This window comes from Budorcas taxicolor, chromosome 15 (genome assembly GCF_023091745.1).
Source record: "Budorcas taxicolor isolate Tak-1 chromosome 15, Takin1.1, whole genome shotgun sequence".
In the NCBI taxonomy this organism is placed as follows: domain Eukaryota; kingdom Metazoa; phylum Chordata; class Mammalia; order Artiodactyla; family Bovidae; genus Budorcas; species Budorcas taxicolor.
The window spans coordinates 44,113,656-44,133,485 of record NC_068924.1 but is presented as its reverse complement, the minus strand read 5'-3'; the positions used below and the strand labels follow the sequence as shown (position 1 = coordinate 44,133,485).

Sequence of the window (19,830 nt, the reverse complement as noted above, 5' to 3'; positions counted from 1 at the left end):
ATCCTCAGAGATATACCTTTTGTTAGGAACTGGACCTTCCACTTATGCCACTTTCATGACATACCTGGCTCCATGAGTCATTTGCTGGAGAACAATCCCAGGAATTTATCTCAGAGGGACAAGCAACAACAGTCCTAGGGGATTCTTTTAGAGCCTTCCTTTCTCTCCCAACACACACAAAAGACACTCATCCTCACAGAATGTATGTAAGTAACTATGTTCCTTAATGGAGGAGAGCATTCAGTGGTTAACATTGTCAGATATTCAGTGCACAACTACTATACAAGAAAGTGGAAAACATCTGCTTCATAAAGTTCTCTTTGGAATTCAGCATCAGCAATTCCGGCTCTAAAAGGTGAGTGCAGTAATCATAGATTTTATTTAAATAATTTAAATTTTCACTTGTTCTATGAGAAATGTAAATAATTTAAATTTTCACTTTGTTTTGTGACCCCTGTGGAAACTGTGGCCTCAGCAAGATTTGCACTGCAGGGAATAGAGACACAGACATGGAGAACAGACGTGTGGACACAGCTGAGAGTAGAAGAGGATGGGACAGATGGCGAGAGTAGCATTGAAACATACAGACTACCATATGTAAAACAGAAAGCTGGTGGAAAGATGTTGCAGAACCCAGGGAGCTCCACTCAGTGCTCTGTGACAACCCAGAGGAGTGGAATGCAGTGGGGAATGGGAGGGACATTCAAGAGGGAGGGGACGTATGTATACTGATAGTTGATTCATGCTGTTGTATGGCAGAAACACAACATTGTAAAGCAGCTACCTTCCAATTTTAAAAAAAATTTAAGAGAAAAAAAATATTTGCACTGCAGAGTTTTGGGTGTCATTCTGGACACCCAAAGCAGACTTCTCATGAAAACCCAGAGTGCAGTGTGGAGGGTCTTCACAGTCAAAGCCACTGCTAAGCTTGTGTAACTGCAGCTATGAAAAGGAAATAAAGAACCGACTTGATATTCAGGTTTAAGAGGCTGTTAGCCCTATCCCCCCTGATCATTATCAAACGTAACCCATTCATTGAGGGAAACTATTGGGAAGAATCAGAATCCCTGAGCCAAATAGGGAAGCATAAATGGGATGGCACAGAGCTCTAGAAAGACCCACAGGTAGTCAGTGGAGAGGAAGCAAAGGGCAAGAATCAGCTGTTAGATTATGCATATAACTACGAATGACATGGTCCAGAACTAAGAAGGCATCAGATATCATGCTTCCTGACTTCTCTTGGATTTGTGAAAGATTTTCTGACATGTGTTGAAAGAAAATTTATACTTCTCATAAAAATTTTAAATAATTGAAAATCTATCCACTCTTCACTTTTACTTAATGAAAAGAGTTACTTAGCTCTAATGTATGGCCAAACACCTTCAAAGATTTTGCAGATGGATATCATTTCTTTTAATTTCACAACAAAGTTGCTTTATGGGGACAATTATTCCCATTTTACAAAAAACAAAAACAAAAAAAAATGGTAGAGAGATTTATCTCTAAGTGATGACAGTTGGACACTGGAAGGATCTGAGTTTTTCATCTCCAGTATCCATGACTGCTGTCAGCACAGATTGAAGATCACACTGTGCACAGTGAATGCAGAGTTGGTCTCCTTGAACTCTGCTTGAATCAGAAGGCAAAGAGCACACGTGCTCAGCGCTTGGCTCACCCTCAGATGAGAGTATCTTCAGAGGCTGAGAGCAGAACCACGAGGGATCTGAAAAAGCGTGAGACAAGAAGAATGGAAGCAGAGATTCGATGAATGCTAATTTGGGGAAATGAAGGTAGTGGAGGTTTTCCGACTGTATTCAAATATTTCGGTGTTTTGATACTGAACAGAGATGGTTTGTGCCATTAAACTCATAGAGGATTGAGTGATAAAACTAAAAACAGAGTTTTCAGGATAGAGCTCACACCCCTGGCAGAAAGTTTGCCTGTCACTATGCTAATTTAAAAGTATTTAGTAAAGATCAACGGAAGACATTCTTTAATGAGCTGTAGGTTCTCAACTATTATTTCATTACACCTCATAGTTCATTCTGAAAAAGAACTAAGACCCACCATTGGAAATACTAAATACTCTTCTATTCTAAAGCAAGAAATTTTAAAGAATTTTCAAGACAATTGTATTGATATTTACCATTTTTGCTAAATGTTTCACGCTTTAAGAATTAAAATAATATTGTAAGCAGAATATTGTCTCTTTACGAAAATTAGAACCAATAACACTGAATAGAAAATGGTAATGTTACATGACTCTAAAGCACAAGTTGAAAGGAAGATATAAGGAGATACATTTTGAAAAGTTATTAGAGACAGAATATGAAGCTCCATGAACACCACACTTCAAAGTTGAACATATATTCTATTCAGCATTTCAATTATGAAGATTATTCAGGAAATTGGGACATACTTGATTGATAAAACTAAGAGATACGCAAATTACAAAATGTAATATATAACATGATTACAAATATGTCAATGTGTGCCTGCATGCATGCTCATTCATGTTTGACTCTTTGCATTATCATGGACTGTCAATCAGATTCCCCAGGAAGGAATACTGGAGTTGGTTGCCATTTCCTTCTCCAGGGGATCTTCCTGACTCAGGGATCAAACCTGTGTCTCCCAAATCTCCTGCAGTGGCAGGTGGATTCTTTACCAATGAGCCACCTCAGAAGCCCCAAATATGTCAATACTATTAACATATGCCTCATAATTAAAATAAATCAATATGGATTTTGATGATTGTTAAAGTTGAATAGTAGGTAAAATTCTCTTTTGTTTTTAACTATATGTGAAAATTTAAAAGAAAATGCAGGTAAAAATAATTTGTAGATCTTCAGAATTTAACTATAAGAATTGAGATTTAGCTGAAATTAACAGAAAGGTGTACATAAGTGAAGTTTTCAAATCTCGAGAGTAAATCTCAGATTAACTTATTTCATTTTATAATACTTGCAGAAACATTTTAAAATTATTTCTATGCTTCTCATTCTAATAAGTATAATGTTTAATATTTTCACTGAATCTTTAATATGGCCCAAAATATTACATTGGACTGTATTAATTTCTGTTTATTCTCTTAATAATCTATCATAAATTCTACTTTCTCAGGACTGTCTCGAGAAGAACTTTGCCTTGTCACAACACAATAGGAAAACATGGAGACAGTACTAAGCTCTTTAGTGAAACTACAGCCAAGAAGTAAACAAAACAATGAAGATAGTTTAGCATGTTGATTTAGTATTTTCGTTACTGTAAATCATGGAGATACTCAATGGAGAACACAGAATATACTTTTGAATTATGCCTTAAATAAATAGGAATGTGTCCTATTTTATAATATTTAGCCTCGCTATTACTTTATCCAACATGTGGGATTACAATAGTTCTGATAGTTAAAAGTTAAGAACAGTTATGTGTCCAAAAACAGTGGGTGATTAAATTAAGGGCTGGAAGTGGAAGTGTTAGTCACTCAGTCGTGTCTCAGACTCTTTGTGACCTCATGGACGGTAGCCCATCAGGCTTCTCTGTCCATGGGATTCTCCAGGCAAGAATACTGGAGTGGGTTGACATTCACTTCTCCAAGGGATCTTCCCAACCCAGGGATTGAAGCTGGGTCTCCGGCACTGCAGGTAGATTCTTCCCTGTCTGAGCCACCAGGGAAGCTCTCAAACACTATGTGAGGAGTTATAATGTAATAAACTTTTTATGGGCTTCTCTGTCTGCTCAGTGGTAAAGAACCCACCAGTCAATGTAAGAGACATGAATTTCCCAGCGTGGGAAATTCCATGGAGAGAGGAGCCTGTGGGCTACCATCCATGGTGTCACAAGAGAGTCGAACATGACTTAACAACTAAACAACAAACTTTTTATATGAAATGCAAAGAAAAATAATGACATAACTTCCATCTGCAATGTTATAATAGTTATATTAAAATATACAAAGGAAAAAAATTCCTGGAAATAATTACCAAATTTGTAATAGTTAACTTGTGTGATAGTAGCCAGATTTGAGAGGAATGTGTTTTTTTTTAATTTCCAAGTGTTTTCCCCAATATAATTATTCAATTTTCATTTAGAAGCAACATAAGCAATTATTTTACTTATGCCATACTAACAGACTTTCTATACACTAATACATATTTAATCTCTTTTCTACAAGACTTGGTTTCTCTCAACTTTGGTTTTCCCCTAAAATTTAGGGGAACCTAAATTTTATTCATCTCTGGTTCCCCACAGTCTAATCATTATATTGTATAAATCATGCATGAATTCGTTTAACAAGTTTTTCTTCAGCACATTTTGCTCTCAAGCACTACTCATTTGTGACACAGGGATAAAACACACCATTGTTAAGGAGAATGTGCATTAACTGGGGGCAGTGAAATGTAAACACACAAACAAAAACAAAAAACCCCATAACTCTATTATAAACAATGTCAATCTAGACATCTTCAAAGTGTGATATCAACACAAAGGAAAGTTTTCTGATTAATTCTTAGAAAGCAGAGGCAGCTTTGGAGATAAATCAATATCAAGGATGAGAAGTTACCTAGGGTATGACGGTGGGAGGTTTAAGGCCACCCAAGTGGAAGAACGAGGATTAAAGACGAGAGAGGGTAGAGTTCACTGAGGGGGCTCTAAAGAGTTCAGGAAGGTTGGATTAATGCAAGTGTTGGTTGGAAATATCCAGAGAGACAACCAAAGAGTCATATGTAGAGGACACATCAGAAAGAGTACACTCCTGTGCTAGAGAAGTTAGGTTTCCTTCTAAACCCTGAAAAAATCATGACATTCTCAAAAGAGTCCCTTTGGCAAAACTTGCTCTTAATTTCAGGAAGAGATTCCTTTGGCAGATACATTGTGAATTGTAAGAACACAGGGATGAAGACAAGGAGCTAAACAGATCAATGTAAAGGGAAAATGAACAGGATCTCAGCTAAAGTAGGGACACTAGCAGTGGATATGAAAATGAATAAAGTTGGGAGCTAAATTGTAGGTTTAGAAATAATAAAAAAAATCATCTAAGCACCATATTTACAGACTAGGAAGAGGAAATGATCACTGTGAGTGGCTCTGAGGAATAACCAAAGAAATTAGGAACAGCCAAAGAAAACTGGAAATGTGTAGCAAGAACGCATAAAACTAATGAATATTCACATTTCCCTCAACAGGAACAATGCCCAGAGGACATGGAGGTTGGGAACCACACCAGTGTGACAGAGGTCATCCTTTTGGGGTTAACAGAGGATCCTACACTTCATGTTCTCTTCTTTGTGGTATTTCTAGGCATTTATGTTGTCACCTTAATAGGCAATATTAGCATAATCACTTTAATAAGAAGTTTTTCCCATCTTCACACCCCCATGTACCTCTTCCTCAGTCATTTGGCTTTTGTAGACATTGGGTATTCCACATCAGTCACACCTATAATGCTTGTAGGATTCCTAAGACATAAACTGGCCCTCCTTGTTGCTGGCTGTGAAGTCCAGCTCTGTTCTGTCGTCATGTTTGGGACAGCTGAGTGCTTCCTGCTGGCTGCCATGGCCTATGACCGCTATGTGGCCATCTGCTTGCCCCTGCTCTACTCCACTCACATGTCCTCCAGAGTCTGTGTTCTCCTGGTTGGGGTATCCTACCTGGGTGGGTGTGTCAATGCTTGGACATTTGCTAGTTGCTTACTGACTCTGTCTTTCTGTGGGCTGAATCAGGTAGACCACTTTTTCTGTGACTTCTCCCCTCTGTTGAAACTCTCCTGCTCAGATGTCTCCACTGTTGAAATTATCCCTTCCATCTCTTCTGGCTCCATCATTGTGGTCACAGTGTCTGTCATCGCTCTCTCTTACATCTGCATCCTCAGCACCATCCTGAAGATGCGCTCCACTCAAGGGAGACACAAGGCCTTCTCCACCTGCACCGCTCACCTCACCGCAGTCACTCTCTACTATGGAACGATTACCTTCATTTATGTGATGCCCAAATCCAGCTACTCAATTGACCAGAACAAAGTGCTGTCTCTGTTCTACACAGTGTTGATCCCCATGTTGAACCCCCTCATCTATAGTCTGAGGAACAGAGATGTAAAGGAGGCCCTGAGAAAGGCAATGTTCAGAATATATTCTTAGGATCCATTCTTAACATTTTAGGTGATCTAGAAATTTCTCTTTGGCAGTATCACACCAATTGCTTAAATTGAAATAATACTTTTAAAATTTTATTGAAGTATAGTTGATTTACAATGTTGTGGTAATTTCTGATGTACAGCAGAGTGACTCATGTATACATATATATTCTTTTCCATATTCTTTTTCTTTTATGGTTATCACAGGATATTATATATATTAATACTTCCTGTGCTATACAGTAGGACCTTGTTTATGCTTTCTATATATAATAGTTTCAATCTGCTAACCCCAAATTCCCAATCTTTCCTTCCTCTGCTCCCTTTCCCCCTTGGAAACCACAAATCTGTCCTCGATGTCTGAGAGTCTGTTTCTGCTTCACAGATATATTCATTTGTGTCATATTTTAGATTCCACATACAATTGATATTCAGTTCAGTTCATTTGCTCAGTTGTATCCAACTCTTTGTGACCCCCATGGACTGCAGCATGCCAGGCCTCCCTGTCCATCACCAACTCCCAGTGTTTACCCAAACTCATGTCCATTGAGTTGGTGATGCCATCCAACCATCTCATCCTCTGCTGTCCCCTTCTCCTCCTGCCCTCAATCTTTCCCAGCATCAGGGTCTTTTCAAATGAGTCAGCTCTTCACATGAGGTGGCCAAAGTATTAGAGTTTCAGCTTTAACATCAGTCCTTCCAATGAACACCCAGGACTGATCTCCTTTAGAATGGACTGGTTGGATCTCCTTGCAGTCCAAGGGACTCTCAAGAGTCTTCTCCAACACCACAGTTCAAAAGCATCAATTCTTTGGTGCTCAGCTTTCTTTATAGTCAACCCTCACATCCATACATGACTACTGGAAAAACCACAGCCTTGACTAGACGGACCTCTGTTGACAACGTAATGTCTCTGCTTTTTAATATGCTGTCTAGATTGGTTATAACTTTCTTCCAAGGAGTAAGCATCTTTTAATTGGTATTATTAGGTGTATGTGCGTGTGTGTATGTGTATATATATATATACACACACACATATATATACACACCATATCTTTATCTATTCATTCATCAATGGGCATTTAGGTTTTTTCCATGCCTTGGCTAGTATAGTGCTGCTATGAACATAGGGATGCATTATCTTTTTTAATTATAGCTTTGTCTGGATATATGCCCAGGAGGGGGATTGCTGGATCATATGCCAATTCTATTTTCAGTTTTCTGAGGAACCTCCATTCTGTTTTCCACAAAAGCTGTACTGAAAATATATTACTTCTAACTCTCAATTTTATACACTTGTAAACCAGCTGAGAAACACTTTAAATCAGTAAAAATAATATGAATAATTATCACTATTATGTATTAACACCTGTGGGTTTCTAGGATTTTTTCTTTCATTTATTTAGCAAACAAAATTTGTACTTACAATGTGCCAGAGCCTATTCTAAGCACATTGGGATGTTAACTAGCTGACTTCTTATAGAAATCCTTTGGGAACTCAATTGGTTCAGTCATGTCCAACTCTTTGTAATCCCATGGACTGTAGCACACCAGGCTCCTCTGTCCATGACATTCTCCAGGCAAGAATACTGGAGTGGGTTGTCATGCATTTCTTCAGGGGACCTTCCAGACCCAGAAATCGAACCAACATCTCCTGCATGCTGACAAAGCCACCAGGAAAGCCCCCCAAACTCTGTGAAATAGTATTATTTCTATTTTACAAATGAGTCATCTGTGGCACAGAGACATCATGTAGGTCGCTCAAAATCACGCAGCTAGGAAGTTGTGGGACCACTGTTTGAATCTAGAAAGCCTGGATCCAAAACCACTATGCTTCTCCACTTAATTTTTCACAGTAATCCCATGTTCCTGGTGTCATAAATTTACCTCAATTTACAGATGAGTATATCGAGTGCTAGAGAGTACCAAGAGTTTGTCTGGAGAGATGCGAACTCAATTCTAAATCTAACAGCATCAAGTCCTTGGGTTCCATGCCCTTGATCTAAACTCTGAGCCACAATCAGTCCAATGACCTCAGCACTGTCACTGATCTAAAGGATCTGAGCAGGATCAGCAAGACTAAATTGTTCCTTTCTTAAGTCTTCTGAACAAACTCTACCCTCAAGAAGATCTAGGTTGTGAAGACTCCAAAAAAAGGAAATGAATGTGAAAACTGGATTGATTTCTATCTATAGATATTAAGGTCTGGACCTCACAATCACATGATTTGACTGGAAGCCTATTCATATTTAAATACGTTAATAACAAATACTCCCATCTGGTACAATGTAGTCTTCCTTATCTGTAGGAATTTTAAAGAGCGTCTTTTAATTCTAAGCATTGCAATTAATGTTAACAACAGTTTAGTTTCACAATCTAGATTTATTACGAGATTAGAATCTATTTAAAAAGCTAGAAATGTTGTCTAAGATTGTACTAAAGTGTATTTCTTATATAATAAGCTACCCATATTAACATCACTACTGGAAAGGGTGGAGAGAGATTTTTCTGGAGTACAGGAATTCCTAACAGAACAAATACTGAGGCAACTCTTTAAATCACCTGGAAGCAACACTTTGACCATAAAAATCCTTGTCTCAGCAAAATGGAGCAAGAGAAGTGAGGCATGGAAAACATAATTTAAAAACTAATAAAATGGAAAATAGTTATAGTGTACCACTATAAAATGTATTCTATCTATAATATCACAAATTTTAAGTGGAAAATATATAACAAATACTAAAAGGTTACAAAGATCATTTAAAACACAAAATTATTAGATAATGGTTAATGGGATCCATTATTCTCCATTCACAGCACATTTTACAAAAATGTGTGGTGATTTTGCCTTCCATACCAACCTATTGAAAGGTAATATGTAGTTTAAATATCTAGATATGAACTTGAAGCTCTATTCTTTCATTCAGTCGTGACATAACTGTCTGGAGGTACTGTCAGAGTTCACAGATTTAAGGCTCGGTTCCACAACTCTGCCCTCCCTCCAGACACCAACTGTAAGCAACAGGTCTCCAGGGTATCTCACTTCTGTTCAACTTGGCTACAAAGCCAGGGAGTCACACAATACTCTTCCAGGTTTGATCGTTTGCTGGGATGGGTTCACAAAACTCTTGAAAACATTTGCTTACATTTTCCAGTTTATCATAAAAGATATTATAAAGGACAAATTAACAGTCAGATGGAGAGATATAATGCACCGGGTCTGAAAGGGTTTCAGGGTAGGAGCTTCCATTGCCAGAAAGTTGGAGTATACAACCCTTCCAGCATGTGGATATGTTCAACAACTTGGAAGCACCATACAGTTCAGCATTTTCGTGGAGGCTACGTAATCAGTCTTCATCCTCTCCATCCTCCCTGCAGAATAGAGTGTGGACATAAAGTTCCAAGCTTCTTATCATAGTTTGGTCTTTTTGATGACCAGCCCTCACCCAGAAGCTATACAGAATCCCACCGAGGGTCTCCTCATTCCAACAAATGATACCCACCAGAAGTTCCAAGGGTTTAGGAGCCCTGTGTCAGGAACCAGGGTTAAAGAACAAATATTTGAACAAAAGATGCATCTAGCACCCCTGTCTTTCAGGAACTTACAAGAGTTTTAGAGCCCTGCGTTAGGAACTGGGGATAGAGACCAAAGATTTATTTCTATTGTCACATTCCATCCCCTTGTATGTGGCTATGGACCCTCCACAGAAATGATCATAAAAGAATGAAGCTAGAATTTCACTGGGTCATTGATAATTATTCAGTCCATCACCATAACATAGGAAAAGGTCCTCCAGGGCAAGGCTATTCAGGTTTACAGGCTTCCATTTGATCTTGTCACATTCTAAACACAGGAGTAATCTTAGCAACATATGGCTTCACATTTTCACCTTTAATTGATATCATCTCTTGCCCTGAGTCTTTTGAGGTATAAATGTAATATTGGATTTATTATAAACACCATTTCTAATTGTCCTGTTAAAATCCCAAATGCATCCTGACTCCCATGACTTTTTGGAACTTAGTTATGTAAACTCTAAAAGTCTTGAATATAGAACCAGTTTCCCTGTGAACATTTTGGACCCATATCTCAGAGTGTTCATAGGTCTCTGTATTTCGCATCGGGTATCATCTGAGCCTTGCTAAATGGGAATTACTGTGACAAAAAATTATTTCCTGACCAGTTAAAATTTACATATTATCTGTTGGCATCTTTAGGAGAAATTCAGGGGGAAAGTGGAGGAAGGACCTCAAACATTGATAATTTCCTGACATTGTGACCTTAGCCTACAAAAGGAGCATTTGATCAAGATCTTTAGGTTATTTTATGTGTAGATGTGGGATAGGCATTCATCCACACTTGCTGAGCCCTTATTATATTCTAAGAACTGAGTAAGCATTGAAGATATGTCGCTAAATTGAACAGAGATATAATATGTAATAGCACAGAGTTCTCATGCAGTTTAGATTTTGAAGGGAGAGACTCTAGAGGATAAATAAACCATACAAATATAGAATATAAAAGTGGTTGGAAGAAACAAGTAAATTGGGATGGTATAATTTATAAAGGGTAATTGTAATGGTATAAGTGATTTCCTAGAGAGTATGACAAAGAAGGCCACTTGTAGGTGGTAGTTGAGTAGAGTGTTGAAATATAAGAAAGACCCACTGATATGGGGACTGGAGGGAAAACTGCTAGACAGAAAACATCTAGTACAAAAAGATTCTGACAATCTCAAGCAATAGAGAGGCCACGGTAAACCAGAAGGAAAGAGATACACAGAAACAGTTCATGGAGAGCTTCATCAACCGTGGCAAAGTGTGAGTTTTGTTGTGAAAGAAACAGAAATCCAATAATTTAAAAAAAATACTAATCTAATGTGACTATATTATTAAAAGTTTACTCTGGTTGTTTTCAAAACTTGATTGTAGGGAGTGGAAGTAGGGGACCAATAAGGTTAATGGTCAAGATCTGAGATGATGATGCATTAGGCTAGGGGGGTTGAGGTATACTTAGAAATTCACCTGTTCAAGACCCAATTTATGTAAAGGACCAAAAAGGAATTGCTGATGAATTAGTGTGGAAGGTTAAAAATAAAAAGAGTTGAAGATATCTCTGAAATTTGGAGGCTTGGGGAATTATATTAGCTGAAGAAAAGTGATGTACTATAGTTGTGTAACAAGTCATCCAAAATCATATTATTATAGGCATTATTTTGTGAGGCAGGAATTCTGGTTGCATTTGTCTCATTTCTCCAATAGTGACTTCTGTGTGTATGTGGTCACTTGCTCATTCATGTCCAACTCTTTGCAACCCCTGGAAAAGGAAGAGTGATTCAGAGGATAGAATTAAAAGCTCAAAAGGAAGAGCCAAGAGCCACAGAAACTTATTACAGGGAGTAGGATTGGACTCTAATCAGAAAAATAGCAACATGTGTCTTGTGGATTTTAAAATTTCTATGGGCCGGTGTTTCTATGTGACTCCTGTATTCCATCTTTATGAAGAGAAGTATTTACTGCAGATTTTCTACCCTGTATCAAGAGTCTTATAGATAGGTGGCACAGTGGTGAAGAACCTACCTACCAATGGAGACACAATAGATGTGGGTTCAATCCCTAGGTTGGGAAGATCTCCTGGAGGAAGGCATGGCAACCCAGTCCAGTATTCTTGCCTGGAGAATCCCATGGACAGAGGAGCCTGGCAGACTACAGTCCATAGGGTCACAGAGAGTCAGACACTACCCACTGAAGCAACTTAGCACACATACAATAGGAAGAAACGTCAATTTTGAAAATTAATTTTTAAAAAAGGGAGAAACAAGTCAAAAGTCTATCACCTTAAGAGTAGATAAATAGAAAGTGGTCTTCTCATGCAATGGGACATTTTTCAGCCATTAAAAGTGATGAAGTACTGATGCATCCTACAACATAAATAAACCTTGAAAACATTATGCTAAGGGAAAGAAGCCAGTCACAAAATACCACATATTATAGGATTCTACTCATATGACATGTTCATAATAAGGAAATCTATAGAGACAGAAATAGATTGTGGTTGCCTATGGCCAGGGGCATCTGAGATGATATTAAAAGATACAGGATTTCTATAGAAGGTGATGAAGGTGTTCTAAAATTGGCCAAGATGATGGTTACATATATCTGTGAATATTTAAAAATCATTGACTTGTATACTTTAAATGGGTGACTAGCATGGAATGTGAATTTTCTGTCAATACAGCTATTAAAAACAACTTTGTGGGCTTTCTGTGTATCAGATTTAAATTGATTCCATTATACAAAATCCATACCAATAAATCTCTTTCAAATAATTCTTCCTCTGGTATTTTGTGAGAAAATACCCTTGAGATTTTTAAAACTGTTAAAAAAAAAAAAGTCTATGAAACATGCCATTAAGATTCTTAGAATAACTTTTGTTCAGCTGAAAGAGTCTGTGAGGTCTTAGTTCTTTCTGAGGTCTTAACAAAGGCTCTTACAGCTCAGACCAGATCTGATCTTTGATCTGAAGCCATTTCTTACCTTGAGAATATTTTTCTGGAAGATAATGGGAGTAAGAAATACCCTTATTTTCAAACTCAGCAAGATATGGCTCCCTTTTATGTTTTTAATTTTTTTCAAAGGAACCAAAAAACCTTTCTGTAGTTCACAGCTCTCTTACATTTTAGTACAGGCAGCTATAAGACACTAGATAGAATTTTTTACATTCTTCCTAGAAATCTTCTCAGTCAAATTCAAGAGTATATAAGACATCCTTTATATTTTCCATTTAAGCTCAAGTGACAGTACTGACAAATACTCCACCACTACCTGTCAAGTGTCTTTTCTTTAATTCTTAAAATATTTTCCTCACTATTTTTTAAACCCACACTATCTATAAGAACCTTCCAGATATCAATAAGTCTCCTCAAGGCTCTTTCCACTTCTACCCATAGTTCAGTCCCAAAGCTAATGACACAATTTGGTTTCTGTTACAACAAAATCTCTTCCAGGTGAAATTCTACATAGACTTAGACTGCATTTACTATTTTCCCATTTTTAAAAAATGAAACAATCTTTATTTATTCAATATATTTTAAGAATGAGTTAGATTTAAGAGTGATAGTTGCATAGATTTTATTATCTAGGCAGGTTGGTTAGTGAATTATGTGGCAGGAGCTCATAGTGAGAAGAGACAGTAAAATTGCGTTCAGTTCAGTTCAGTCACTCAGTCGTGTCCGACTCTTTGCGACCCCGTGAATCGCAGCACGCCAGGCCTCCCTGTCCATCACCAACTCCCGGAGTTCAGTCAGACTCAAGTCCATCGAGTCAGTGATGCCATCCAGCCATCTCATCCTCTGTCATCCCCCTTCTCCTCCTGCCCCCAATCCCTCCATGATTATTAAACTGGTTGATTCAAGTCAGTCTTCAGAGGTGCTGTGGAAATAGCCAAGAAGCACATGAAAAGATGTTCAACATCACTAATTATTAAAGAAATGCATATGGATAAGAAAGCTGTGGTACATATACACAATGGAGTATTACTCAGCCGTTAAAAAGAATTCATTTGAATCAGTTCTGATGAGATGGACGAAACTGGAGCCGATTATACAGAGTGAAGTAAGCCAGAAAGAAAAACACCAATACAGTATACTAACACATATATATGGAATTTAGAAAGATGGCAATGACGACCCTGTATGCAAGACAGGAAAAAGACGCAGCTGTCTATAACGGACTTTTGGACTCAGAGGGAGAGGGAGAGGGTGGGATGATATGGGAGAATGGCATTCTATCATGTATACTATCATGTAAGAATTGAATCGCCAGTCTATGTCTGACGCAGGATACAGCATGCTTGGGGCTGGTGCATGGGGATGACCCACAGAGATGTTATGGGGAGGGAGGTGGGAGGGGGGTTCATGTTTGGGAACACATGTAAGAATTAAAGATTTTAAAATTAAAAAAAAATTAAAAAAAAAAAAAAAAAAAAAAAAAGAAATGCAAATCAAAGCTATAATAAGCTATCACCTCATACCAGGCAAAATGGCTACCATCAAAAAATCCACAAACAATAAATGCTGGAGAGGGTGTGGAGAGAGGGGAACCCTCCTACACTGTTGGTGGAAATATAAATTGGTACAGCCACTATGGAGAATAGTATGGAGGTTCCTTAAAAAACTAAAAATAGAGCTACCATAGGACCCTACAATCCCACTCCTGGGCACATATCCAGAGAAAAACATGTTCCTAAAGGATACATGTATCCCAGTGTTCATTGCAGCACTGTTTACAATAGCCAATACATGGAAGCAACCTAAATGTCCATTGATAGAAGAATGGATAAAGATGTGGTGCATATAGACAATGGAATATTACTCAGCCCTTAAAATGAAAGAAATAATGCCATTTACAGCAACATTTACGGACCTTGAGATTGTTATATTAAGTGAAGTATGACAGAGAAGGGGAAATATCATATGGCATCCCTTTTATGTGAAATCTGAAAAGAAATGCTAGAAACGAGCTTATTTACAAAACAGAAATAGACTCACAGACTTAGATAATGAACTTATGGTTGCCAGGGGGAAGAATCAGGGGAAGGGATAGAGAGTTTGGAGTGGACATGTACACACTGCTCTATCTAAACTAGATAGACAGCAAGGACCTACTGTGTAGCACATGGAACTCTGTTCACTGTTGTGGCAGCCTGGAGGGGAGAGGAGTTTGGGGCAGAATGGGTACATGTATTAATATATACAAGGCTGAATCCCTTCACTGTTCACCTGAAACTATCACTACGTTGTTAGTCAGCTAATCGCAACGCAAAATTTAAAGTTTTTTTTTAACATTTTTACGGTGGAGTCTTATGGTTTTCTTTATATAATATCATCTCATCTGCAAACAGTGACAGTTACGCTTCTTCCTTTCTGATTTGGATGCCGTTTGTTTCTTTTTCTTGCCTAATTACTCTGGGATTCACAATTACTCATAATCCTATCAATATCCACCAATCTGTACTTATATCCACTTTTACCTCCCTTGTATTGGTTATACTTTCCATTCTTAAAAAAAAAAAATTAGCACAATAAGTCCAATACATCAACATAAAAATCAAATATTTAGCATTTTTGGTCCTCTCCATTGTGTGGTTGATTTTGTGTAAAGGACCTAAAAATGTGTCCCTCTTATGTTTTTTGTTTGTTTTGGTCACTGTATGGCATGCAGGATTTTAGTTCCTTGACCAGAGACTGAACAGATGCCCCTTACAATGGAGGTGTAGTGTCTTAGCCATTGGACCACCAGGGAAGTCTCTGTGTGTTGATATTTCACTTAATATCTGCTATCTCTTTTATCTTTTTTTATCCTACAATCCTGTGTTTTTTCAACTAATAAAAATTAACACAAATGTTACTGATTTTAGTTTTTTTCCTGTCTAGTATTTAAAATTTTCCTTCCAAGAACTGATATATATGTATAGTAATATATCTAAGTATATATCTAGTATATATCTAAGTTTTATAAGTTTCATATGCATGATTCAGTTATTTTCTAATTTCCACTTGATTTTTTCTTTGATTGAGGGGTTCTTTAATGGTATGCTAATTCATTTCCAAATACATGAGTGTTTTCTAGTTGTCTTTTATTATTGATTTCTGGCTTTATTGCATTACATTTAGAGAATGTTATTGAAAGCTATTAAAATAAATTGAGTCTTGCTTTATTTCCTAGTTTCTACTCAATTTGAAAAATATACTGGTAGCAGGTAGAATTGTGCTCAATATGTTATGGCAACCTGAGTGGGAGGGGAGTTTGGGAGTGAATGGATACATTTGCATGTATGGCTGAGTCCCATAGTTGTTCACCTGAAACTATCACACTGCTTATTAATTGGCTATACTTCAATACAAAAAAATTTTTAAAAATATATACTAGTTCTTGATTAATGCTCTGTTTCCATGTCTAGGAAGATGGTTAAAAGTGTTAGTTAAAAAATCTGACATACACATTTCCTCATAATTGAGAAGAATTACATGACTGTAGTTCAATTTTCTAACAGGAAAGGACCCTGTTATTCCTATTACCCTTCCAGTAGCTAACTTACATTGCATTTGAAAGAGTAGTGGCTGAAAATAACAGCAAAAATAGACTGATGATCTAAATAGACAGACATAGAACAGCCACTACATGCAGCCTCCTCTGCCTTCAGCAGATCATATCACAGACATCCATAGAAAATCAGTTATATTAATTCAGAATTCATAACTGTCCTCTGAACAGATGTATAAGCAAAAAGTAATTCTACTAATTAGAGCCATTTAGCTGGAGGCAGAAATCCTAGCACCACAAAAGATAAATGCAGTTAGTCTCATAGACAGAAATTCAGTCTGTATGGCTGGCAATGATAGGTAAGGGTTTCAACTATCTCCTCACTAAGAAGGAATCTGGGCCAGTAATCAGAACCCAATGCTTATACTTTTTAAAATTTTGGCTGTGCATAATAAAGTGCATGCTGTCATCATTCCTATGTAGGCACTGAGACTGTCCCTGGACAAATTCTCCAAAACCAGAGCCTTATCCAGCAACTGTATGCAAGTTATTTGGTGAGGAATAATCTCAGAGAAAAACTGTAAGGAGGAGAGAAGCTGGACAGATAAAGGAATTTTCAGACATAACAGACTTCAGAACAAGGAAGGTGTCGAATTTAATCAGGAGATGGTGCATTGAGTGGCTTGCCACAGCTTTGAGGTTATGAGAGCAGATATTGGAGATAAGACTTGATAGTACACTAGGCAGAAGATAACACATAGTGGTAGGGAAGACTCTAAAAGCCAAAGCTGATGATAAAGGCAAACAGGAGCAATTTGTGGATATCACAATTGGCGATCAATAACTGAGTGTTTTCTTTTTCAACAGGGTCTTTCCCAGCAGAGCCGCCTCATTAGAAAGTGCTCATACTATGTGTTCATTCTCTCCTACTCTTTTTTTGAATGTTTCCCCCAGCAATAGCTTCTCATGCCATCCCATTCCCTTGCCCTGTGTACTAGGAAGAGGAAACCTGAGAGATGGCAAATTTTCAGAATTATAAAATAAACAACATTGTGTAGGAAGCAAAATATCCCTGAGGGAATCATCTACATCCCAAGATTAAAAAAAAAAAAAGTTGATTTTCCACCACTTCAATTGTTATTCAGAATTGTAAATGCAAACATCACTAAAAAATTCTCTATGGTATGTCAGGATTTAAAAAACATTTTTGACAACATCACAAGAGATAACAGATTGACAGAGCACAAGATGCCTGGTATCTAGAGTGGTAGTCTCAAAATAATGGTCTCTGACAGCCTGAGGAACCTCTTTAAAACTTTTTTTAAGGAATGGAGAACACAACCTTTATGTTATAGGGACTCTAATGTCAGAGAGAATACTCACAGACATTCAAAGGAAAAAAGCAGCCTTAAAACTTCCCCCTGAATTACGGGATACATGAAATCACAAGAACTGCAGAAAGCCACACCTGAATTGCAAGACTGTCAGTTCTTCCTCCAGCTTAATAAACTCATGATTTTAAGGGACTGGAAGGTGGTTATCCTGCTGTGGAAAGGTAGGAATTTTAGACCTTTTTCTCTTTAAAATTATTGTATATCTTCTAATTTTTAGTCTACTGAAGAGGAAAAGTTAAAACTTTGCATAATCTCCTTCCGCCTCTGTAACTCAGCTTGCCCCTTGCAAAGTCTAGATCACGTAGGTCACATAGTCTCAGAAAGTGGGGACTTGCAATACTAGGAACTGGAGTTTATCTCACTCATCCTTGTCCTGCTCTTTGCAATCACCTGGCCCCTGCAAACTTGCTTAATCATGCCTGTCTGTGTAAAGGTCAGGCATCCCCCTCCTATCTTGACTTCTGTTCCCACGTACTCGAAACCCCTTAGTTTATACCAGCCTATTAACATCTAGTGTTGCCCACTATAGTCTGTCTATAAAAACTCTGTAATCCCTTTGTTCGGGGCTCAGAGTTTGGAGTGTTAACTCCTCTGGGCCCGCCGGTGTAAATAAACCTGAGTTCTCCAACTCTCCGAGTGTGGTGCTTGGTTTCTTGAGTACTGGTTTCTGCAACACTATATCTTCTAATATTCTATATCTTCTAATAATCAAGTACCCATTTGGTATTAACAGCCTGTTATATTAAAGAAATTATAAGCAAGGATAAGCTGGAAATTTACAGTGTTTACAATTCCCTGGAAAATTACAGGAAATTTTCAATTCCCTCCTCCTGGTAGAGATAGAACCCAGAAAACTGCATGGGGGGGAGCTTTCAAGAACAAAAAAGAGAACAGAATGGTAAACTGAAGGCAAAAGCCAGGTGAATAGAGAGGGTAAGAGTTGGTTAAACAGAAGGACTGAGAAAACACTATGAATCTTGTTCTCCGGTACCTGACAGGATGATAGGGAAGAATGGAAACAGTGCCATGCTGACATGACTTTCTGTTACTACTGCTGTAAAATAAATGAAAAAAAAAAAATGTTATCAGCATGTTGAAAAGAAGAGCATGATAAAAGTCAAAAGTTCTCAACCAAAATTAATAAAGATTATGCAGAGTACCTAACCCTCATTCTGCAGACACTTCTCCTTGGAGAGGCTTGCAAAAAACTTGTAAAGAATATGGGTGGATGGGTGGAGATGCACTGTTTGCATAAAGCTCCCCTAGCCATTCTTGCTATGCCCCTTGGTGATGATCACTTATATAGGTCAATTGTAATTTGATACTATAGTAAATGGGGATCATGTACAGAATTTAAAAATAGTAGTTTATTTCTCCTAGATTTTAAACAACTATAGCTGGAGTTTTGAGAAGTGGTTGTAAATTAAGTTCAGCAAGAATGCAGAAAGCATTTATACATGCATTCACGATGCTATGTGACAGTATTGTTAAAACCATTTAGAGAGAAAACGACAATCTTTAGTACTAAGCAGAGGAAGTGGTGTGTTGAAGAGCAGTTAATAAATGCACTGAAGTATAAGCATGGAGGCTTTCTGAAGAACATGGTTGTTCCCCGACCCGCGCCCCCACCCCCCACCCCTGCTCTGGCCCCATAGCCTCTGAACTACCCTTAGTAAAAATTCTACAATCACTAGGCTCTAGATGCAGTTGGGGCATACAAAATTTTAAAACAACTCTCTGCTCTAAGCATACATGCACACACACATGCACAAACCCCAAACAGCAAAAACCTAACCTCCTCACAATAAACTGATGTGAGTCCAGAAGAAGAAATGACTAACACACATAGGAAGGTTTGAGGAGAATTTCAAAGGAAGTGACATTTTAATTGTCTAAGAATGATCTTTTAGCAGTCAGAAAAGGGCAGAAAGACACTATAAGAAAACATGTGAATAGTGGAAGAGTCATGAAGCATATACAATTTTTTTTTTAAACAGTGGGATGGTCGCCACATAGGAGAGGTTGCAGATGAAGTGACGGCACTTGCCCTGAGGGAAGCCTAAAAAGTAATTAGCCACACAAGTAAGTGACTCTCTAGGTTCTCACTGCCTCTCTGTGTTTATGTAATACCAGCTGTATGTACTTACCAGCTGTATCACCTCTGGCAAATTAAGTAACTCGCTAAGGCCATAGTTTCTTCACTACAAACATCATAATAGCAGCCATGAAGATATACGAGATGGTATGGCTGAAGCATGC

At 37.8% G+C, this 19,830-nt stretch overlaps 1 protein-coding gene across 1 annotated transcript; it reads left to right on the top strand.

Annotated features, from left to right (window-relative positions):
- Nucleotides 1-5,204: 5,204 nt before the first annotated feature.
- Nucleotides 5,205-14,381, top strand: LOC128060207 (olfactory receptor 491-like). The gene is made up of 2 exons (XM_052652549.1): nucleotides 5,205-6,112; nucleotides 14,354-14,381. The coding sequence occupies exons 1-2, from the start codon at nucleotides 5,205-5,207 to the stop codon at nucleotides 14,379-14,381; spliced, it is 936 nt and encodes a 311-aa protein (XP_052508509.1).
- The last annotated feature ends 5,449 nt before the right edge of the window (nucleotides 14,382-19,830 follow it).